General features: G+C 43.2%; 1 protein-coding gene across 1 annotated transcript; it reads right to left on the bottom strand.

Moving 5' to 3' along the window:
- Positions 1-10,585: 10,585 nt before the first annotated feature.
- Positions 10,586-13,242, bottom strand: CYCJ18 (cyclin J18). Its single transcript, XM_048717654.2, has 9 exons — positions 13,094-13,242; positions 12,937-13,013; positions 12,727-12,844; positions 12,537-12,635; positions 12,441-12,458; positions 12,279-12,349; positions 11,610-11,736; positions 11,449-11,509; positions 10,586-11,116 (listed from the first exon to the last, which is right to left on the bottom strand). Exons 1-9 carry the CDS (start codon positions 13,190-13,192, stop codon positions 10,998-11,000), a joined length of 789 nt encoding a protein of 262 aa, XP_048573611.1. The 5' UTR covers positions 13,193-13,242; the 3' UTR covers positions 10,586-10,997.
- Between the last annotated feature and the right edge of the window lie 11,105 nt (positions 13,243-24,347).

The raw sequence follows: 24,347 nt of genomic DNA, 5'->3' as shown, positions 1-24,347 counted from the left end.
CATCTTAATTTGGTGGTAACCGGAGTATGCGTCAAGGAAGCACAATGAGTCGTGTCCTGCGGTAGCGTCGATAATTTGATCGATGCGAGGGAGGGGGAAGGGATCCTTTGGGCAAGCCTTATTAAGGTCCTTGAAGTCGACGCATAGGCGCCAGAATTTTTCCTTATTTGGTACCATCACCAGGTTTGCTAGCCAGTCCGGATGCTTTATTTCTCTAATGAATCCGGCCTCCAGTAACTTGGCTAGCTCCTATCCCATGGCTTGACGCTTAGGTTCGGAGAAACGCTGAAGAGTCTGCTTGACCGACTTGAGTCCCTTTAGAATGTTAAGGCTATGCTCGGCCAGCCTGCGCGGGATTCCTGGCATGTCTGAAAGATGCCAGGCGAATATGTCCCAATTCTCGCGCAGGAACTCCCGTAGTGCGGCGTCTACAACGGGGTTTAACTATGCCCCGATGGATGCTGTTTTTGTGGGGTCCGTTGGATGGACTTGGAATTTGACTATTTCATCCGCTGGTTTAAAAGAGGTGGACTTGGATCTTTTGTCTAGTATCACGTCGTCCCTGTCCACTGTGGAGCGCAGCGCGGTTAATTCCTCCGCCACAAGGGCTTCGGATAATGCCTCGAGGGCCAGTGCGGCTGTTTTGTTCTCGGCGCGGAGTGCTATGTCCGGATCACTAGCTAGAGTGATGATTCCATTGGGCCCGGGCATTTTGAGCTTCATTTACCCGTAATGGGGTATGCCTTGGAAGATCATGAATGCCTCCCGCCCTAGAAGGGCGTGGTATCCGCTACTGAACGGAGCCACTTGGAATGTAATTTCCTCGGACCTGTAATTCTCTGTAGTGCCGAATACCACATCTAGTGTGATTTTCCCAGCGCAACGTTCCTCCCGACTAGGGATGATTCCTCGGAAGGTCGTGCTGCTTTGCTCAATACGGTTGCTGTCTATTTCCATTTTTTGAAGAGTCTCCTCATAAATGAGGTTTAACCCGCTGCTGCCGTCCATGATCACTTTAGTGAGACGAAAGTCATCCACAATTGGACTGAGGACCAAGGCGGCTGGTGCTCGGGCTGTTCGGAATTTAGGTTTGTCACTGGCATTGAAGGTGATAGCTGTGTCGCTCCATGGATTTATTGCTGCCACGTGGTAGACTTCGGCAAGGCTGCGGAGTGCTCGCTTGCGCCTATTATTTGAGGCGAATGTATCGAAGACTGTCAATATTGTATTGATATCCACGGGAAGGTGCTCTGAGGTGTTTTGGATGAGGAGATCCTCACCGCTCTTGGCCACCTGCCGGAGTACCCAACATGCTCTAAGGCTGTGTGTTGGTATGGTATCCGCTGTATTATGAATTTTGCAGGGCCCGTTAAGTCATCCCTCCAATACGGTTCCACGCCCTGTAGTGGGCTTTTTCCTCTTTGTAATTGAGTCGGGCGACTTATGAGAGCGCACCCTTTTAGTTCGGACTGGGGGTTTTGTCAGAGCCGGATTATCCCAAAATTTTGTTTGGGTTTTCCAGGTGCTTTCCATCGCACAGTACTTCCGTACTATAGCTGCCAAGTCAGCGAAGTGTGCTATGTCACGGCGACTTATGGCGTTGAGGATTCCCTTGTCCGTGCAATTGTTGCAAAAGAACGAAATTGTGTCTTCCTCGCAACAGTCCTTGACCTTGTTCATTACAAGGAGGAATCTGGCCCAATAGTGATGTACTGTCTCTTGGGGCTCTTGCCTAATGTGGGAAAGATCGTCTGTATCTGGGTGGGTGGGTGGATTTAAGTCCAGACCTTGACCCAATCTGAGACCCCGGGGCGGGGGAGTTTCCGATCTTGGAAGTTCGGGCTCCGGGATGTTGCCCCGCAGGTTTGATATGCAGCCTGATTCTAGGTTCAGAGTTAGGGCGATGTCCTCCCGTGAGCGGGTATCCGGCTCGGAGAGCTCGGGAATCCGGACATAGTTCGTCCTCGGGATAGAGGGAGAATCGCCGCATTGCTCCTCCACCACCGCTATCTGATGGGTGACCGGCGGAGAGACAATTTCCCTTTGGTCGGGTTTAAGCCCAATCCGATCATAGTCCGTAGCGACTCCCAGAGCGGCGATGCGATCCAAGAGCTCGTTCAACGAGAAGAGCTCCCTTGAATCCATCTGCACGGTGAATTTCGAGCCGATGTGAAGGCTATTTTCGATGACCCGAGAAGTCATCGTCGGCGCAGCGGCCGAGCGGGTGGTCATGACGAAGCCGCCTAGTCAGAGAGTTTGGCCTACAGCCAGGGCTCCCAGAGAGGTGATGTTGTCCTTAACAATGAGATGAGCCATCCTTCCCTATGATGACGACACAGTGGAACTCTCAATGAAAGCACCAATGTCGGTGTCAAAACCGGTGGATCTCGGGTAGGGGGTCCCGAACTGTGCGTCTAAGGCGGATGGTAACAGGAGGCAGGGGACATGATGTTTACCCAGGTTCGGGCCCTCTTGATGGAGGTAATACCCTACGTCCTGCTTGATTGTTCTTGATGATATGAGTATTACAAGAGTTGATCTACCACGAGATCGTAGAGGCTAAACCCTAGAAGCTAGCGTATGGTATGATTGTATGTTGTCCTATGGACTAAACCCTCCGGTTTATATAGACACCGGAGGGGGCTAGGGTTACACAAAGTCGGTTACAAGGGAGGAGATCTACATATCCGTATTGCCAAGCTTGCCTTCTACGCCAAGGAAAGTCCCATCCGGACACGGGACGAAGTCTTCAATCTTGTATCTTCATAGTCCAACAGTCCAGCTGAAGGATATAGTCTGGCTGTCCGGAGACCCCCTAATCCAGGACTCCCTCACCCCTTGTGAAGGATTCGGAAAATTTTCTGCTAGGGCCTCGCCAATAAAGGATGTCAATCCTGCCTGAACGGGGACTAGATCTGTAGGGGGGAGATAGCCCTGGATCTGGAGCTTGGTCAACCGGTCATGGAATACAGAGCAGCTCTCCCAATAGCCTTTTTGAGGGGCAGGGGGCGGGAGGAAGAACTAGGAGCGCTGGCCATGATTGTGTGGTTTCTTGAGGCGCATTCGAAGGATTTTCGCTTGCTATGGAATGGCATCTAAGATCCAACCTCCTTAAATAGGCACCATCCGTACACTGTCAAGGGGTTATCTATAAAATTACTTGGACCCTTCATATTTGTTTGCAACGTGGAAGCCAAGGTAGTGGAAGCACAGAAGTCGAGGGGTATGACGTTTAATGTAAAATCGGGCTGTTCGAAGAATTCACCTTACCAAGACCGAAGATGTAAGGGCCGAATATAGCCCCTTGGTTCAGATGCTTTGAAGTATTTGGTGGAGCAGCCCGCCTTGCAATGCCGAAGACAATTTGCGCGCCAGACACGTCGTCATTGAAGACCGGTTCGGGGGCTACGGAGAGAGTCCTGGATTATGGGGTCCTCGGGCGTCCGGGCTATGTGACATGGGCCGGACTGATGCGTCGTGAAGATACAAGATGGAAGGCTTTTCCCCGTGTCCGGATGGGACTCACCTTGGCGTGGAAGGCAAGCTTGGCATACCAATATGAAGATTCCCTTTTCTGTAAATCGATTCTATACAACCCTAGCTCCCTCCGGTGTCTATATAAACTGGAGGGTTTAGTCCGTAGAGGCAATCACAATCATACAAGCTAGACAATTAGGGTTTAGCCATTACGATCTCATGGTAGATCAACTCTTGTAAACCCCTATACTCAACAAAGTCAATCAAGCAGGAATTAGGGTATTACCTCCATTAAGAGGGCCCGAACCTGGGTAAACATTGTGTCCCCTGCCTCCTGTTACCCTCGATCCTTAGACGCACAGTTCGGGACCCCCTACCCGAGATCTACCGGTTTTGACACCGACAAAGGGGAGGCAATTCGGCCTCCCCCTTCCTTCCCTCATCTCTCCCCTTTCCTTCCCTCTTCGGAAAAGATTGTAAGTGGGGGGCGAATTGGACAAGACCCCCAAGTAGGATTCTTCCTACTTGGGGCGCCCCATTGCTGCCCCCCTCCCACCTATATATATATATGTGGGGGGGGGGGAGGGGGCACCTGGAACACACAACAAACATTGTTAGCCGTGTGCGGCACCCCCCTCCACAGTTTCGCCTCCGGTCATATTCACGTAGTGCTTAGGCGAAGCCCTACGCGGATCACTTCACCATCACCGTCACCACGCCGTCGTGCTAACGAAACTCTGCCTTGACACTTTGCTGGATCAAGAGTTCGAGAGACGTCATCGAGCTGAACGTGTGCAGAACTCGGAGGTGGCGTATGTTTGGTACTTGATCGGTTGAATCGAGAAGACATTCGACTACATCAACCACGTTAAACTAACTCTTCCGCTTTCAGTCTATGAGGGTATGTGGACACACTCTCCCCCTCTCGTTGCTATGCATCTCCTAGATAGATCTTGCGTGATCGTAGGATTTTTTTTGAAATTGCATGCTACGTTCCCCAACATTATCATCATCAACTTTGCATCTTTTGGCATCAATATTATGAATATGTGTATTACTACGATCGAGATTCATAAGAATAAATCATTCACAAGGGGTGCATGACCATAAAAGATATTACTCATATAAACAGAATAACCATTATTCTGTGACTTTAATGAATAACCGTCTTGCAATAAACAATATCTAGATATAATTTTTTATGCTCAACGCAGGCACCACATAACCATTATTTAGGTTTAATACTAATCCCGAAGGTATTATGAGTGTGCCGATGGTGATCATATCAACCTTGGAGACACATCCAACACTCATCGTCACCTCGCCCTCAGCTAGTCTCCGTTACTCTGCATCTCCTGCTTTGAGTTACTAATATTAGCAACTAAATGGGTATCAAATACCCTGACGCTACTACAAGCACTAGTGAGGCACACATCAATAACATGTATATCAAATATACCTATGTTTGATGTTGCCATCATTCTTATCTGCCAAGTACTTGGGGCAGTTCCGCTTCCAGTGACCCTCCCCCTTGCAATAAAAGCACTCAGTCTCTGTTTTGGGTCCAACCTTGGGTTTGTTCACAGGAGCGGCAACTGTCTTGCCATTCTTCTTGAAGTTTCCTTTCTTTCCCTCACCCTTCTTGAAACTGGCTGTCTTATTGAGCATCAACACTTGATGCTCTATCTTGATTTCTACCTCCGCGGCCTTAAGCATTGTGAATAGCTCGGGGATCATTTCCTCCATCCCTTGCATATTATAGTTCATCACAAAACCCTTATGGCTTGGTGGCAGTGACTGGAAAACTTTGCCAACCGTTTTCTTGTCTGGAAGATTAACTCCCACTTGATTCAAGCAACTGTAGCACCCAGACACTCTGAGCACATGCTCACTAACTGAGTTGTTATCTTCCATCTTGCAGGCAAAGAACTTGTTAGAGGTCTTATACCTCTCAACACGGCCATGAGCCTGAAATACCAATTTCAGCTCTTTGGAACATCTCATATGCTTTGTCGCGTTCAAAACGTCTTTGGGCCCTGATTTCTAAGCTGTAAAGCATGGCGCACTGAACTATCGAGTAGTCATCAGAACGTGCCTGCCAGACGTTCACAACATCCACAAACGACGCTAGAGGGGTTGGCACGCCGAGCGGTGCATCAAGGACATAAACCTTCTGTGCAGTAGTGAGGACAATCCTCAGACTACGGACCTAGTCCGAATAATTTCTTACAATATCTTTGAACTTAGTCTTTATCTAGGAACATATTAAAATAGGGAGCTCCAACGTGAGCTATTGATCTACAATATAATTTGCAAAGACAATTTAGACTATGTTCATGATAATTAGTTCAGTTAATCAAATTACTAATAAACTCCCACTTAAATCAACATCCCTCAAGTTGCCTAAGTGATATATGATCCAAATCAACTAACACATGTCCGATCATCACATGAGATGGGATAGTCATCAATGGTGAACATCTTCATGTTGATCATATCTACTATATGACTCATGTTTGACCTTTCGGTCTCCTATGTTCCGAGGTCATGTCTGTACTTGCTAGGCTCATCAAGTTTAAACCAAGTTTTCTGCATATGTAAAATTGGCTTACACTCGTTGTATGCGAACGTAGAGTCTATCACACCCGATCATCATGAGTTGATTCGACACGACGAACTTTTGCAATGGTGCATACTCAAGGAGAACACAATTTCTCGACCCCCAAGGCAAGCCCCCCGTGCCCACCGTCTATGTAGATTGGGCAACACAGTGAGCCGCAGGGTAGTGTCCACAGCACGCCACCGTGTAATGGACGACGCGGAGGCCCTCCTATGCGGGTACTCTAGCATCTTTATATGAAGAACATTATATCACGTTAATTGACGTGTTTTTATCACCATATCTTGGAGTTCTTTTCCTATACCCCCAAAACAATTCCATAGGTGGCATCCTGATGGAAACATGCCAAAAGAGGTCCCTGAACACAGTAAAACCTACTGCTAAAGAACAAAACAAAATGTAAAAACAACATATATTTTGGATTCATCAAACAAAAGTGAAGATGAGGATGGTGATGGCTAGGAAAGGGAAAGGGTGCCCAGTCCCACTCCCACGTGTAGCATGGGTCGACCCGACGGGGGGAAGAGAGGAAAGGAGAAGTTCAAGAGAGAAGTTGAGGTGGAGGCGATGTAACAAAGGTTGATGACGATAAGGACAAGGAACTAGTTTGCGGAGAAGAGTAAGCAAGAAAAATATAGAGATGGAGGAGAAGAAGATCCAATAGAAGAGGGCGGTGAGATGGAATGCTATATGCAAGAGAGTTGATGGCATCATGAAGAGATGTACTCCTAGGTGACTACGCTCAAACTTCAGATGTATCAGGCGACAACTAAACACATAGGCCAGGATAATTGATTCATCATATTGGATCTGGACTCCTTAGATCCAGTGATGGGCATTTTATGGAAGAAGAATGTCGATTGCATGCTTCAAGGACCTCAAAGACGGACAATGGATACGCAAGAGAAGAAGGGGATGCTGCACTCGTCGACAACATGTAATTTGTACATGTCACCAGTTAAATGCTTTTATTTGTGCAACTTATCAAAAACTACGTGTATGTTTATTTGATTTGCTAAACTTTTAAATTTACAATCGAAGTTTTTGAATGAGGAAAAAAATTAAGGCTAGGATTTGACTACTATGAGCATGCCCGTTATCTGATTAGTCTCCAAATGCATATGGAGCGCGGTTCATGTACATTATGATAACTCATATATGAAACTATAGAGTTGTTTTAAGAGAAGCACAAAAAGAGCGACAAGTCATCGCAAGAGGAAAAAGGCGTAAATAAACTAAGAGCTATCCCCCCCCCCCCACCGCACCAAGTAAAATGTTTTTTTGCGCATTGTAGATAACTAATTTCATCATTAACAACTCTGTTGTAAAAAAAGGGAACACAGACTGTAAATAAAAATAGAATATACCATGCCAAACATACTCTTTCAATTATATTAAATAATTAACACCACCATTTTTTGTTAAAAATTAACACCGTCATTAATAGCTCGGTTGGCACAATAAAGAGAAAAAACAAAGAGTAAATGAATTTGGGAAAATAGAAGGTAAACACACACCCTTTCAATTATTTTTGGGTAATAAACAACTCAGCTGGCAATAAGAGAAAGAGAGATAAAAAAGGCAAATCAAATAATAAGAATAATTCCCCCGAAAAAGAGGAAAATGCCATGTAAAAACAAAGGCAAATCAAATAATAATTAACACCATCATTAATAGCTCGGTTGGCACAATAAAGAGAAAAAACAAAGAGTAAATGAATTTGGGAAAAATAGCAGGTAAACACACACCCTTTCAATTATTTTTGAGATGGAATGCTATGCAAGAGAGTTGATGGCATCATGAAGAGATGTACTCCTAGGTGACTACGCTCAAACTTCAGATGTATCAGGCGACAACTAAACAGATAGGCCGGGATAATTGGTCCATCATATTGGGTCTGGACTCCTTAGAACCAGTGATGGGCATTTTATGGAAGAAGAATGTCGATTGCATGCTTCAAGGACCTCAAAGAGGGGACAATGGATACGCAAGAGAAGAAGGGGACACTGCACTTGTCGACAACATGTAATTTGTACATGTCACCAGTTAAATGCTTTTATTCGTGCAACTTATCAAAAACTACGTGTATGTTTACTTGATTTGCTAAACTTTTAAATTTACAATCGAAGTTTTTGAATGAGGAAAAAAATTAAGGCTAGGATTTGACTACTATGAGCATGCCCGTTATATGATTAGTCTCCAAATGCATATGAAGCGCGATTCATGTACATTATGATAACTCATATATGAAACTATAGATTTGTTTTAAGAGAAGCACGAAAAGAGCGACAAGTCATCGCAAGAGGAAAAAGGCGTAATAAACTAAGAGCTACCCCCCCCCCCCCCCCTCGTCACCAAGTAAAAATGTTTTTTTTTGCGCATTGTAGATAACTAATTTCATCATTAACAACTCTGTTGTAAAAAAGGGAACACAAACTGTAAATAAAATTAGAATATACCATGCAAAACATGCTCTTTCAATTATATTAAATAATTAACACCATCATCTTTTGTTAAAAATTAACACCATCATTAATAGCTCGGTTGGCACAATAAAGAGAAAAAACAAAGAGTAAATGAATTTAGGAAAAATAGCAGGTAAATACTCACCCTTTCAATTATTTTTGGGTAATAAACAACTCAGTTGGCACTTGGCAATAAGAGAAAGAGAGAGAAAAAAAGGCAAATCAAATAATAAGAATAATTCCTCAGCGTGTTAAACTGATGTGCTAACCAACTACACCACGACACCTTTTATGTTTGTACTGTCATCTTAATATTTTTATTACTAAAACGTTTAGTTGGCTGATTATGACGTCATCCAGAGATTCCCCGGCTGGCACAGGGGGCGATGCGCATACCCCTGGCCGTGATCGAAAACCACAAACCGTCAATCTTCTGTAGTACTCCCCGTACGAAAATACGTAGGGTCAATGACAGTTTCCTTTATTTAGTGGAGGTGCTAAAACAAGGCTAGTCAATTCTGAGGTCCACTTCACTTTACTAAGTCTACCTTCCAAGCTAACATGAGCTGATTCTGCCTATCATTAGGCCTATAAAAGCATGTCAAATCCTAAGGCTAGGCTACTAACTAGGTCGATCACGATGGTTTATTCTTCCCATAAAACAAAGCGCACACTACAGTTTACTTTAGTAATAAAAAGAAAATGCTGTTTACATCAGACAAACATCACTACACAGAACCGAACCCTGCTCTTTGACTGGTAGCTGGGCTTAATCCGGCATGCAGATCAAGTGCCCAAGGCACGTCATTGGCAGGGCAGCAGCAGTAGTATAAGAGAGGCACGCCCTGCACGTGTGGCCCGTCACGGCGAACCGCCGGCAGCCGGCGGGTTCCCATTTCTCGAGGTGGCACATCGCGGTCTCATGGCAGGAATCATCGTCGGTTCAGAAGCCCCTTTTCTGCCCCGTCGAAGCGTCTCCGGCGAAGTGCTCCGGTTGGTGATGATCTCATCCCAGTTTGAGGCAAAACGGCAAAAAATGCGGTTCGATTTTTGATGTAATAGTTGTGAGGCCAACCAACGACCGACGAAAAGGTTCCGGAGGAGACATGTAACCAACGGACTAGCATTATTCTGCAGCGGCAATTTTAAATTTTGCCTTGGTCTCTGTTTGTTCATGAAATCCATGCATGGAGCAGGCTGCAAAGATTGGTGCCGACGCATTAAACAACCGCAGCTGCATAGCAAGTTGCACGCTTGGACACTGACCACGCAACAGATGTTGAGAAAATAATGTACGTGTTTATTGAGTTCGATACGGTACGGAGAGACAGAAGACATGATTGGAATTGCGTGATGCCTGATATGATGATGATCAATAAACTCGAGGGCATGTCGGCTCCCTCCTCTTCCTTTTAGCTTGAGAATATTGACTCTTGTCCATTCAATTCAATTCAATTCAATGGCTTGCGGAAGCGGTTGCAAGTAGCAACACTCCTACCCCTACCGAGCACCTGCTCCTGGGGCCCCATAAATATGATCTTTCAGTCTATACAAACTTTCTTTGTTTCAATTATGGAAAAGGGAATATCTTCACTCTTTTTCCTTTTCAATTATGGAACAAGGAGTATCTTCAATATGAGAATATCCCATCAACTCTTTATCAGTTCCAATTAAGAGTTGAGAGGTCATGCCCGTCATGATATGCTGAATAAGTCGTTTCGTGTCATATTTTGCAATTGCACCAAGACAAAAGCCATCAAATATAAAGAAAGCTGATGGCCTGTGGAGGCGGTTGCAAGTAGCAACACTCCCACCCCTGCAGAGTACCGACTCCCGGGACCCCCATATATACTGTTTTTCATTCTTCTGTTATAGTATGAAGTTTCCTTCAATTATGGGAAAGTGACTTTCAATTATGAAAAAAGGAACATCTTCAAATCATTCTCCTTCCAATTATGGAACAAGGAGTATCTTCAGTATGAGAATATCATATCAAAACTCATGAAGAGTTGACGGGTCATGCTTGTCATGATACGCTGAATAAAATTGTTTCATGTCATGTTATACAATTGCAGGAAGACAAAAGCAGAATCCAAGAGTCTTGATGTCATCATAACCATCAAATGGAAAGAAAATTGGTGAGTGCCACATGGACACAAGGATCGAGGAGAGATCTAGCATCACGGCGTGAGTCAGTCAGTCATCTGAGCTGAATTGTCATGTACTCGTGTGGCAACAATACATTCAGCAACATTTTTTTTACAGATCTAATTAGCGGCCACGGCAATTTTGGAAATCTTAATCCCACATTGTGGATGCAAACAAGCTGCACTATCTTCTACACAATCACTTGGTTGCACGGTGTTAGTACTTACCACTGGTAAAATTTGGACACAACTACTTTTGCTCTACACATAAACAGTTTGCAATGAGCCTCAGATACTGAACTCTCTCTTGTTCTTCTCTTTGATTTCATCCGGTTTGAGTACATGCATGAGAATTGTCATAACAATCTTCATGATCTCTTCTTCAGCATATGATGTGGTAAATCGGACTGCAAAGTGCAGATATTGTTAGAAGGTGTGTGATGAATGTCAGAACCTTACTGATTCAGCAAATCAGTGCATTAGACACACAATTCTTACATATGCAGGCCTAATCCATCTAAAGGCATGCTGTTCATTCATTAGTAGTATATGACCACAGGGAACAATAAGTCTTAACTAAAGAAGATGTCAACAAAAATGTCTTAACTGAAGAAAGTAGAAACATTTCAGTGCTCATGGTTTCACTCGAGATAAAAATCACAAAAACCAAAGAAACTATTAATGCGGTTCTTTGCCGGACCATACATAAATAAAGTGAAGCACACAGCTAATGGCTTACCCCAAGGAAGGATTGGAAACTCCCATGTCTGCTTAGGAACTGACATAACATATGCAGTAACCTTAAGAGAAAAGAGACAGACAGCGTTAGGCATAACATTGTTGCAGCTCTATCTATCATCTTTTCAATGTCAGTGGGAATGCTGCATTTAGGGAACATACAAGAGTTGAAGCAGCAAGTGGACAGGGAAAGTCAAAAAGCCATGAGGTATCTTCGGTCTCATGAAGAACATCCAAAATTTCCATGCACACATCCATACTTAAAAGATCACCCAACTTCGATATTTCCCTGTCAGTGAAGAAGAAAATAAGCAGCACGTTATTTGAAATTCTATACTTACGTTTCACATGTACTGAGAATCCAGAACAATAAGAACATATGAGCAGCATATGTTCATGGTTTAATACTTTCTACACATCAGCAAAATTATTGTAGTGCTAAGCACTAACAGTGTAACTTCGTGGGATTGGTAAACAGATGGTGGTGTGATACTGTGTCTGTGCACCAACTAAAAACTTACAAAGAGTCAAGTGCACTGCTCAGGGGGAAGTGAGAAACTGAATGCAACAGATTCTAATTCTAGTGACTAATTACTGAACCTGCCTGTGGTGTGTGGTACTGTGGTTTCTCATATAATGCATTGCCCAATATAAATGGATGTGTACCTTACAGAACTTCAGAGTTACAAGATGATACATGTTCACCACAAACTAGTAATTCAGTATTGTATATAACGGTTCTAAAAGGCTATAAGAATTGCTCCTAATGAAAGTATTAACAATTGGAGTACTGGTCAGTGATTAGCGAATGAATTAAGCAATTTGATGAACCTGAACTGAATGAGAAGCTGCTCCAGGTATATGAAAGCAATGTTGGAACACCCAACATTATAATCCACTACCTACAGACCACTCAACAAACAACGATTTCATAGTGTGGGAAGACGAAAGCAATACAAAGCAAACATTCCAGCGCTAGCCCAGAGGCTTTACCTCCATGAACACCAGCTCCTGCGGCATTACAACAAACACCTTCAGTCCGCATAATCAGGAACCGAAATGAAAGAGAACAATGCACCACGAACTCACAGCATCCGCGAAATCACGGCATGTGAAATGCTGGTCGGCGATGATGCGGTCGCTGAGCGCCTTGAGGCTCTTCACCGACAGTGGCCTCATCTCATGGATCTGAAACAGAAAACAGCACGAAAAGGAAGGTAATGATGCTCCCCCATGGCATGCATGCACAGAGAGTTTGCTGAGATGCTCACGGTATCACCTTGCTGGCGATCCACACCGCGACGAGCGCGAAGAGCTCCAGGTTGCTGTCCCTGAGGGGCTCGATCAGCCACGACCTGACGACCCGTCCACTTCGTGCGCCGCAGAACCCCATCTTCCTGCCACGAACATGTCAGGAAGGAAAAGCTCGCCCCAACCAAAACTAGAAATTGTGTCTGGGAGTGGGAGATCGACCGCCGTCACCTCTCACCTCGGAAGCGCGGGGAGGAAGCGTCCGTCGAAGAACGAGAGCGCGGAGTACTTGACGATGGGCCGGAGGTCGAGCCGCTACAAGGAAATCGCGGACGGCGGCGGGTGAGACTGAGTTCGGTCGGGGTCGCGGACAACGGAGGGAGATGAATGCTTACGTTGGAGGCGTGGAGGAGGAACTGGAGGAGGTGGCTGCGGCGGGAGGAACCAGGCCACGCACTTGCCGCCACCGCCGCGTCCGCCTCCACCATTTCCATGGTGGCGCGAGTCGGGGACGGCCCCTTTCTTTTCGATTTGCTTTCTGTTCATTCCCACTTTTCTTTTCTTTCTTCACTTCTCTGTTTTAGGAGAAAAATATGTAAGAACTTCTAAAAAATCACATGAAGATATCAATATTGATTTTGTACTACTTGTACGCATGGTTACATTAACTATCTACACGGATGTTCCATCTCGAGATGTGTGCACATCTTTTTGAGTTCTTCTATTTTTTTCATTTCATTTACACCCCGTGGCGCTAGGAACTCATTCATCTCCAAATTACAATCACAAGTTCACATGGTTTGATCCAGGTAGTTATCACATATGCGACGTGTCGAGGAGGAAGAATAAAGAGGAACATACACATGAAGCCATTGTTGCCTTGCTTCATCCTAGAGATGCTCATTGACATTTTAAAAGGCTGATGTTGTGTGGCTCTCTTTCTTGAGTTGAAACATGTAGGTGGCATACTTGTCCCTCAAAAAAATGTAGGTGGCCCACTTGGGTCTATGAATTGATGGCTAGGCGTCTTTGCTCAAGTTGGCCTTCGGCGATGGTGGAGCTAAGAGAGAAGCAAGGGGAGGTGGGCAAAGAGAAAATATGCATCATTGGTGGGCCCAAATGACTGCACTCTTCAAGCGTCTGTTTTTTTATTTCACTAAATATTTAGGGTGGGAGGGGGCGGGGAGGGGACAACGCCCCCCTTGGTAATGCATGTAGCTCCGCCAATGCCTTTGAAGCCCATTGTCTTCCTTATCTCTATCGTGCATCAACGTGTGAGACTGGTCATAGGTGTCTTGTCCCTAAGGTGTTGTCATCGGAAATCGACATCAAAGATCTTCTAGATTCTTCCAGGTTTCTTGAGTTGCTTGAAAATCACCTCCAATGAATAAGGCATTGTTCTTTCATCTTGAGTGCTGTGACGCCCCCGATTTGACCGTACACTAATCATACACGCAAATGTGTACAATCAAGATCAAGGACTCATGGGAAGATATCACAACACAACTCTAGACACAAATTAAAAATAATACAAGCTTTATATTACAAGCCAGGGGCCTCGAGGGCTCGAATACATAGCTCGAATACACAAGAGTCAGCGGAAGCAACAATATCTGAGTACAGACGTGAGTTAAACAAATTTGCCTTAAGAAGGCTAGTACCAAAGTAGCAACAATCGAAAAGGCGAGGCCTCCTGCCTGGGACCTCCTAACTACTCCTCGAAGCCGAACTCTACGTAGAAACATCCTCGGGATCCTCTGGCTCCTGGACTCTATCATATGATCGCAATAACCGGAAAAAGGGGAAAAAGAAGTAGCAAAGCAACCGCGAGTACTCATCCAAAGTACTCGCAAGTAAGGATCTACACTACATATGCATTGGTATCAATGAAATGGGTAGTATCTGTGGACCGAACTGCAGAATGCCAGAATAAGAGGGGGATAGCTAGTCATATCGAAGACTACGCTTTTGGCAGCCTCCATCTTGAAGTATATAGGAGAGAGTAGATAGTAAGTTCACCAAGTAGCATTGTATAGCATAATCCTACCCGGCGATCCTCCCCTCGTCTCCCTATGAGAGAGCGATCACCGGGTCGTATCTGGCACTTGAAAGGGTGTATTTTATTAAGTATCCGGTTCTAGTTGTCATAAGGTCAAGAGTAACAACTCTGGGTTGTCCTTTTACCAAGGGACACAGCTATTCGAATAGATAAACTTTCCTGTAGGGGTGCACCACATTTCCCAACATGCTCGATCCCCTTTGGCCGGACACACTTTCCTGGGCCATGCCCGGCCTCGGAATATCAACACGTCGCAGCCCTACCTAGGCACAACAGAGAGGTCAGCATGCCGGTCTAAATCCTAAGCGCGCAGGGGTCTGGGCTCATCGCCCATTGCACACCTGCACGTTGCGTACACGGTTGGTGAGCAGACCTAGCAACCTCCATTACAAAGGAAGTTGCGTTACGCGGTCCAACTCGGCGCGCCGCTCAGTCGCTAACGTCAAGAAGGCTTCGGCTAATACCATGACGTCGAGTGCCCATAACTGTTCCCGCGTAGTTGGTTAGTGTGTATAGTCCAGTGGCCAGACTCAGATCAAATACCAAGATCTCATTAAGCGTGTTAATTGATGTACCCTGTCGCTCCGCCACAAAGTAACAGTCGGGGGCCATCGGGAACCCATCCCCACCACTACCGGGATGGAACCACCTGCCCTTTCAGCCGCCACATCGGAATCACTTGCGGGTACTCTATGAGCCGACCCGACTTTAGTCACCACATGTATCACATATTATGTATATAAGTATATACCCATGATCACCTCCCAAGTGATCACGACCTGATAGTATAGCATGGCAGACGGACAAAAATGTAGGGCCACTGATGGAATACTAGCATCCTATACTAAGCATTTAGGATTGCAGGTAAAGGTAACAACAATAGTAGCAAATACAGGCTATATGCATCAAAATAGGATTATCGGAAAGCAGTAACATGCTACACTACTCTAATGCAAGCAGTAGAGAGAAGAATAGGCGATATCAGGTTGATCAAGGGGGGCTTTCCTGGTTGCCCTGGCAAGGAGGAGGGGTCGTCGTCGATGTAGTCATACTCAGGGGCATCAGCGTCGGCCTCGAGGTCTACCAGAGAAGAAGAGGGGGAAGAAACAGTAAATATAGAGCAAACAAAGCATCACAAAAACATAACATGACAATACACGGTGCTACGGGTGACCTAACGCAGTACTAGGTGTGATACGTCCATTTTGCATCATGCTTTTATATCGATATTTATTGCATTATGGGTTGTTATTACACATTATGTCACAATACTTATGCCTATTCTCTCTTATTTTATAAGGTTTACATGAAGAGGGGAATGCCGACAGCTGGAATTCTGGGCTGGAAAAGGAGCAAACATTAGAGACCTATTTTGCACATCTCCAAAAGTCCTGAAACTTCACGGGAGCATGTTTCAGAATATATAAAAAATATTGGGCGAAAGAAGTACCAAAGGGGGGCCACCCACCGTCCACGAGGGTGGGGGCGCGCCCCCTGCCTCGTGGCCCCCCTGATGGCCCTCCGATGCCCATCTTTGGCTATATGGGGTCTTTCATCAAGGAAAAAAATAATAAGCAAGCTCACGGGACGAAAGTCCGCCGCCATGAGGCGAAACCTTAGCGGAACCAATCTAGGGCTCCGTCGGAGCTATTCTGCCGGGGAAACTTCCCTCCGGGAGGGGGAAATCATCACCATCGTCATCACCAACAATCCTCTCATCGGGAGGGGGTCAATCTCCATCAACATATTCACCACCACCATCTCATCTCAAACTCTAGTTCATCTCTTGTATCCAAACCTCAGATTGGTACCTGTGGGTTGCTAGTAGTGTTGATTACTCCCTGTAGTTGATGCTAGTTGGTTTACTTGGTGGAAGATCATATGTTCAGATCCATTATGCATATTAATACCCCTATGATTATGAACATGAATATGCTTTGTGAGTAGTTACGTTTGTTCCTGAGGACATGCGAGAAATCTTGCTATAAGTAGTCATGTGAATTTGGTATTCGTTCGATATTTTGATGAGATGTATGTTGTCATCCCTTTAGTGGTGTCATGTGAACATCGACTACATGACACTTCATCATTGTTTGGGCCTAGAGGGAGGCATTTGGAAGTAATAAGTAGATGATGGGTTGCTAGAGTGACAGAAGTTTAAACCCTAGTTTATGCGTTGCTTCGTAAGGGGCTGATTTGGATCCATATGTTTCATGCTATGGTTAGTTTTACCTTAATACTTCTGTTGTAGTTGCGTATGCTTGCAATAGGGGTTAATCATAAGTGGGATTCTTGTCCAAGGAAGGACAGTACCCAAGCACCGGTCCACCCACATATCAAATTATCAAAGTACCGAACGCGAATCATATGAACGTGATGAAAACTAGCTTGACGATAATTCCCATGTGTCCTCGGGAGCGCTTTACTTTATATAAGAGTTTGTCCAGGCTTGTCCTTTGCTACAAAAAGGATTGGGCCATCTTGCTGCACCTTATTTACTTTTATTACTTGCTACCCGTTATAAATTACCTTATCACAAAACTATCTGTTACCGATAATTTCTGTGCTTGCAGAGAATACCTTGCTGAAAACCGCTTTATCATTTCCTTCTGCTCCTCGTTGGGTTCGACACTCTTACTTATCGAAAAGGCTATGATAGAACCCGTACACTTGTGGGTCATCAAGACTCTTTTCTGGCGTCGTTGTCGAGGAGTGAAGCGCCTTTGGTAGGTGAAATTTGGTAAGGAAAAATTTATATAGTGTGCTGAAATTTATTGTCACTTGTTACTATGGAACATAATCCTTTGTGGGGCTTGTTCGGGGTATCTTCACCCTGACCAGTAGAGCAAAGAGTTGCTCCTCAACCTACTGAACCTACTGAAAAATTTTACTTTGAAATTCCTTCGGGTATGATAGAGAAACTGCTAGCTAATCCTTTCACAGGTGACGGAACATTATATCCCGATTTGCACTTAATCTATGTGGATGAAGTTTGTGGATTATTTAAGCTTGCAGGTATGCCCGAGGATGTTATCAAGAAGAAGGTCTTCCCTTTATCTTTGAAGGGAGATGCATTGACATGGTTGAGGCTATGTGATGATATTGTTTCATGGAACTACCAACGATTGAAATTGGAATTTCATCAGAAGTTTTATCCTATGCATCTGGTTCATCGTGATCGTAATTATATATATAATTTTTCGCCTCGCGAAGGAGAAAGTATCGCTCAAGCTTGGGGGAGGCTTAAGTCAATGTTATATTCATGCCCAATCATGAGCTCTCAAAAGAAATGATTATTCAAAAAATTTATGCTCGGCTTTCTCTCAGTAATCGCTCCATGCTCGATACTTCTTGTACTGGATCTTTTATGATGAAGACTATTGAATTCAAATGGGATTTATTGGAAAGAATTAAACACAACTCTGAAGATTGGGACCTCGATGAAGGTAAGGAGTCAGGCATGACACCTAAGTTTGATTGTGTTAAATCTTTTATGGATACTGATGCTTTTCATGAATTTAGCACTAAATATGGACTTGACTCTGAGATAGTAGCTTCTTTCTGTGAATCCTTTGCTACTCATGTTGATCTCCCCAAGGAGAAGTGGTTTAAATATAATCCTCCCATTGAAGTAAAAGTAGTTGCACCTATTAAAGTTGAAGAAAAGACTATCACTTATAATGATCCTGTTGTTCCTACTGCTTATATTGAGAAACCACCTTTCCCTGTTAGAATAAAGGATCATGCTAAAGCTTCAACTGTGGTTAACAAAAGTAATATTAAGACGCCTAAACCCCCTGAGCTAATTAAAGTTGAACATAGTGTTGATATGGTTAAAGATCTCTTGGCTGATAATATTGATGGGCATGTTATTTACTTCTGCAATGAATCTGCTAGAATTGCTAGACCTGATACTAAAAATAAACATAGACCTGTTGTAGGCATGCCTGTTATTTCTGTTAAAATAGGAGATCATTGCTATCATGGCTTATGTGATATGGGTGCTAGTGCTAGTGCAATACCTCATTCTTTATGAAGAAATTATGCATGATATTGCACCTGCTGAGTTAGAAGGTATTGATGTTACCATTAAGCTTGCCAGTAGAGATACGATTTCACCGGTTGGGATTGTTAGAGATGTTGAAGTCTTGTGTGGGAAAGTTAAATATCCTACTGATTTTCTTGTTCTTGGTTCCCCACAAGATGATTTTTGTCCCATTATAATTGGTAGACCCTTCTTGAATACTGTTAATGCTAAGATAAACTGCAAAAAGGATATTGTTTCTGTTGGTTTAGGGGATATGTCTCATGAGTTTTATTTTGCTAAATTTCGTAGACAACCCCATGATAAAGAATTGCCTAGTAAAGATGAAATTATTGGTCTTGATTCTATTGTCGTGCCTCCTACTGATCCTTTAGAACAATACCTACTAGACCGTGAAAGTGATATGTTTATGAATGAAAGAAGGGAAATAGATGAAGTATTATTTAAACAGGGACCTACTTTGAAACACAACTTTCCTGTTGAAATCCTAGGGGATCCTCCTATACCCAAGGGTGATCCCATGTTTGAGCTTAAACCTTTTCCTGATACTCTCAAATATGCTTATCTTGATGAGAAAGAGATATATCCTGTTATTATTAATGCTAACCTTTGAGAGCATGAAGAAAAGAAATTATTGAAAACTCTGAAGAAGCACCATGCTACTATTGGATATACTCTTGATGATCTTTAGGGCATTAGTCTCACTCTATGCCAGCACAAAATAAAATTGGAGAAGGATGCTAAATCAGTCGTTGATCACCAATGATGGTTAAATCCCAAGATGAAAGAAGTGGTAAGAAAAGAAATACTAAAGCTTCTAGAGGCAGGTGTAATTTATCCCGTTGCTGATAGTCAATGGGTAAGTCCTGTCCATTATGTCCCTAAGAAGGCGGGTATTACTGTTGTTCCTAATGAGAAAGATGAATTGATCCCACAAAGAATTGTGACAGGTTATAAAATGGTAATTGATTTCCTCAAATTAAATAAAGCCGCTAAAAAGGATCATTACCCGTTACCTTTTATAGATCAAATGCTAGAAATATTATCCAAGCATACACATTTTTGCCTTCTAGATGGTTATTCTGGTTTCTCTCAGATACCTGTGTCAAAAGAGGATCAAGAGAAGACAACTTTTACTTGCCCTTTCGGTACCTTTGCTTATAGACGTATGCCTTTTGGTTTATGTAATGCACCTGCTACTTTTCAAAGATGTATGACTGCTATATTCTCTGACTTTTGTGAAAAGATTGTTGAGAATTTCATGGATGATTTCTCTGTTTACGGAACTTCTTTTGATGATTGCTTAAGCAACCTTGATCGAGTTTTGCAGAGATGTGAAGAAACTAATCTTGTCTTGAATTGGGAGAAGTGCCACTTTATGGTTAATGAAGGTATTATCTTGGGGCATAAAATTTCTGAAAGACGTATTGAAGTTGATAAAGCTAAAGTTGATGCTATTGAAAAGATGTCGTGTCCTAAGGACATTAAAGGTATAAGAAGTTTCCTTGGTCATGTCGGTTTTTATAGGAGGTTCATTAAGGACTTCTCTAAAATTTCTCGGCCTTTGACTAATCTCTTACAAAAAGATGTTCCTTTTGTCTTTGATGATGACTATGTATAAGCATTTGAAATACTTAAGAAAGCTTTGGTTTCTGTACCTATTGTTCAGCCTCCTGATTGGAATTTACCATTTGAAATTATGTGTGATGCTAGTGATTATGCTTTAGGGGCTGTTATAGGACAAAGAGTTGATAAGAAATTAAATGTTATCCAATATGCTAGTAAAACTCTAGACATTGCTCAAAGAAATTATGCTACTACTGAAAAAGAATTTTTAGCAGTTGTATTTGCTTGTGATAAGTTCAGACCTTATATTGTTGATTCTAAAGTAACTGTTCACACTAATCATGCTGCTATTAAATATCTTATGGAAAAGAAAGATGCTAAGCCTAGACTTATTAGATGGGTCCTCTTGCTACAAGAATTTGACTTGGATACTATTGATAGAAAAGGAGCTGAGAACCCCGTTGCAGACAACTTGTCTAGGTTAGAGAATGTTCTTGATGACCCACTACCTATTGATGATAGCTTTCCTGATGAACAATAGTTGTCATAAATGCTTCTTGTACTGCTCCATGGTATGCTGATTATGCTAATTATATTGTTGCTAAATTTATGCCACCTAGTTTCACATACCAGCAAAAGAAAAAGTTCTTCTATGATTTAAGACATTACTTCTAGGATGACCCACATCTTTATAAAGAAGGAGTAGATGGTGTTATTAGACGTTGTGTACCTGAGCATGAACAGGAACAGATCCTACGCAAGTGTCACTCCGAGGCTTATGGAGGACACTACGCTGGAGATAGAACTGCACACAAGGTATTGCAATCTGGTTTTTATTGGCCTACTCTCTTCAAGGATGCCCGTAAGTTTGTCTTGTCTTGTGATGAATGTCAAAGAATTGGTAATATTAGTAGATGTCAAGAAATGCCTATGGATTATACACTTGTTATTGAACCATTTGATGTCCGGAGCTTTGATTATATGGGACCTTTTCCTTCCTCTAATGGGTATACACATATTTTAGTTGTTGTTGATTACGTTACTAAGTGGGTAGAGGCTATTCCAGCTAGTAGTGCTAATCATAACACCTTTATTAAGATGCTTAAAGAAGTTATTTTTCCGAGGTTTGGAGTCCCTAGATATTTAATGACTGATGGTGGTTCACATTTTATTCATGGTGCTTTCCGTAAAATGCTTGCTAAGTATGATGTTAATCATAGAATTGCATCTCCATACCATCCACAGTCTAGTGGTCAAGTAGAACTTAGCAATAGAGAGCTTAAATTAATTTTGCAGAAGACTGTCAATAGATCTAGAAAGAATTGGTCCAAGAAACTTGGTGATGCATTATGGGCTTATAGAACTGCATATAAAAATCCTATGGGTATGTCTCCGTATAAAATGGTTTATGGTAAAGCTTGTCACTTACCTCTTGAATTAGAACATAAGGCATATTGGGCTATTAAAGAGCTCAACTATGACTTCAAACTTGCCGGTGAGAAGAGACTTTTTGACATTAGCTAGCTTGATGAATGGAGAACCCAGACCTACGAGAATGCCAAACTTTTTAAAGGCATGACAAAAGGATACAAAAACGTGAGTTTAATGTAGGTGATTATGTATTGTTATACAACTCTCGTTTAAGGTTTTTTGCAGGAAAACTCCTCTCTAAATGGGAAGGTCCTTACATCATCAAGGAGGTCTATCGTTCTGGTGCCATAAAAATCAACAACTTCGAAGGCACAAATCCGAAGGTGGTGAACAGTCAAAGAATCAAACATTATATCTCAGGTAATCCCATAAATGTTGAAACTAATGTTATTGAAACCGTAACCCCGGAGGAATACATAAGGGACACTTTCCAGAACGTTTCAGACCCCAAAAAGGAATAGGTACGTGGTACGGTAAGTAAACCGACTCCAAAACAGTTCTAATGGCAATTTTTATCTGTTTTGGAATATTTAAGAAAATAGGACACAAGGCTTCCACGAGGGTGGAGGGCGCGCCCTACCCCCTGGGCGCGCCCCCTGCCTCGTGGGCACCTCGTGTGCTCTCCGGACTCTGTTTTCTTGCACGATACTTCTTTTGGTCGGTAAAAAATCATTATATAATCTCCTGAAGGTTTTGACCACCGTATCACGCAAATATCTCATGTCTTTGTTTCGAGCTGTTTTTCTGACAGATCTAGATCGCCATGGCATCTTCAAGTGCCCCCAAGGACAAGTTCTTCGAGACGGTAATCAACCCCTACCTCACGGAGGTGCTGCAACACCCTCAAACCATTGAGATGCGTGAGGGGTTGCTGCACATCCGTGATGTTGAGGGACCAAGGAGGACCGGAAGCATGGAGACAAGACTCGAGGCATTGGAGCAACAAGTTTTCAAGTGCCAGGAGATGGTGGAACATGGACTTGACTCCAATCATATAATGATCATGGAGTTCATCAACAACCACAAGCTGGATGGCAAGAACATTGGGGAGGCCATCTTCAAGCTTCACGAGAAAATCGAGCGCCTCCAAGCCCAGATCTATGTCCTGCAAAACCAAAACTGTGAGTATGAATATAGATTCAAGAGGATGAGTTTGGCTGCAGATTTGAGGATCTCGGAGACTCGATCATCCTTCTATGATGTTGAGCCTATGCCTTGGAAGCAGGGATGGCAATAGGTCGGGTTTGGGGCGGGTGGAGCTGGTCCAAATCCAACCCACGACCCATATTCCTACCCTCTGCCCATCCACCAAATTATCCATGGGAACAACTTGTGCCCATGCCCAAACCCGCTAGATACTCACATACCCATGGAGCTCCATGGGCATAGAAAAGTCAGCATGAAGCCTTCCCAAATATCAAATCAACTCATCATCATTCACTCACAAATGACAACATAAGCTAGATGCATAAGTAGGTAACAAGTAATACGATGAGTCCTTAAGTGTGACATACCAGAGGTTGATTCTGTAGCATATAGCTCATGGCACAAGTTGCATATTTCATGCCATTTTCCATTGATTCGTTCTTTCTACTGTCACTGGCATATGACCCCACATGTCATACGGGTATCCATTGGATATCCATGGAGCACAAACTATAACCGTGCCCAACCTGGCTGTTCGTGGGTGTCCATATCCATGGACCCATGGGCAGAAATGTGCTCCATACCCTTGCCCAACCGGTTCGGGTATCCATGGGTATCCAGATCCATGGATAAAATTTCCATCCCTACTTGGAAGATGGACGACAAGCCTACATCATCAACAACTCCTTCATCACCACCTCCGAGGAAGGAGACATAAACACATGAGTATGGGCACTCCCCTTGGCAACTGCCAAGCTTGGGGGAGTGCCCCGATATCGTATCACCATCACACTTTTATCTTTACCATTTTTCTTAGCTCGATCCTTTTGGTAATATCTTGATCTAGTAGAATAAAGTTTTAGTATGATCTAGTTGTGAGTTTTACTTTATGATCCTTCTATGTAATCGGGTCCATGAGCTATATATAATAAAGATTAGTGTTGAGTCAAGGGCTTGATTATCTTGCTATGTTCTTGAGGGAATAAAATAAAAGAGAAAGAATAAAAAGAAATAAAGAGATCATATGGATCTTATGGAGAGTAATGAGCTCACATATAAAGAGTATGATGAATAAAAATTCTTGAGAGTTGACAAACATAGTTTTGGTCATCATTGCAATTAATAGGAAGTAATAAAGAAAGAGAGGTTTTCACATATAAATATACTATCTTGGACATCTTTTATGATTGTGAGCGCTCATTAAAATATGACTTGCTAAAGAGTTGATGTTGGACAAGGAAGACAATGTAATGGGTTATGTTTTCTTACATCTGAGATAAATTATATTGTCATGGATCATCCAACATGTTGAGCTTGCCTTTCCCTCTCATGCTAGCCAATTTCTTTGCACTAAGTAGAGATACTACTTGTGCTTCCAAATATCTGTAAACTCAGTTTGCCA

This window comes from Triticum urartu, chromosome 4A (genome assembly GCF_056163025.1).
Source record: "Triticum urartu cultivar PI428250 chromosome 4A, HENAU_Tu73, whole genome shotgun sequence".
Lineage (NCBI taxonomy): Eukaryota > Viridiplantae > Streptophyta > Magnoliopsida > Poales > Poaceae > Triticum > Triticum urartu.
This window is presented reverse-complemented; position numbering and strand designations above follow the sequence as displayed.

What these genes read in the sequence shown, in the direction of transcription:
- CYCJ18 (XM_048717654.2), bottom strand. Translation starts at nt 13,192, where the DNA reads ATGGAAATGGTGGAGGCGGACGCGGCGGTGGCGGCAAGTGCGTGGCCT. An exon ending in CAGCTTCTCATTCAGTTCAG is followed by an intron (nt 11,737 to 12,278) that starts GTTCATCAAATT and finishes CTTCACTGACAG; the next exon opens with GGAAATATCGAAGTTGGGTG. An exon ending in GTTTCCAATCCTTCCTTGGG is followed by an intron (nt 11,117 to 11,448) that starts GTAAGCCATTAG and finishes TGCACTTTGCAG; the next exon opens with TCCGATTTACCACATCATAT.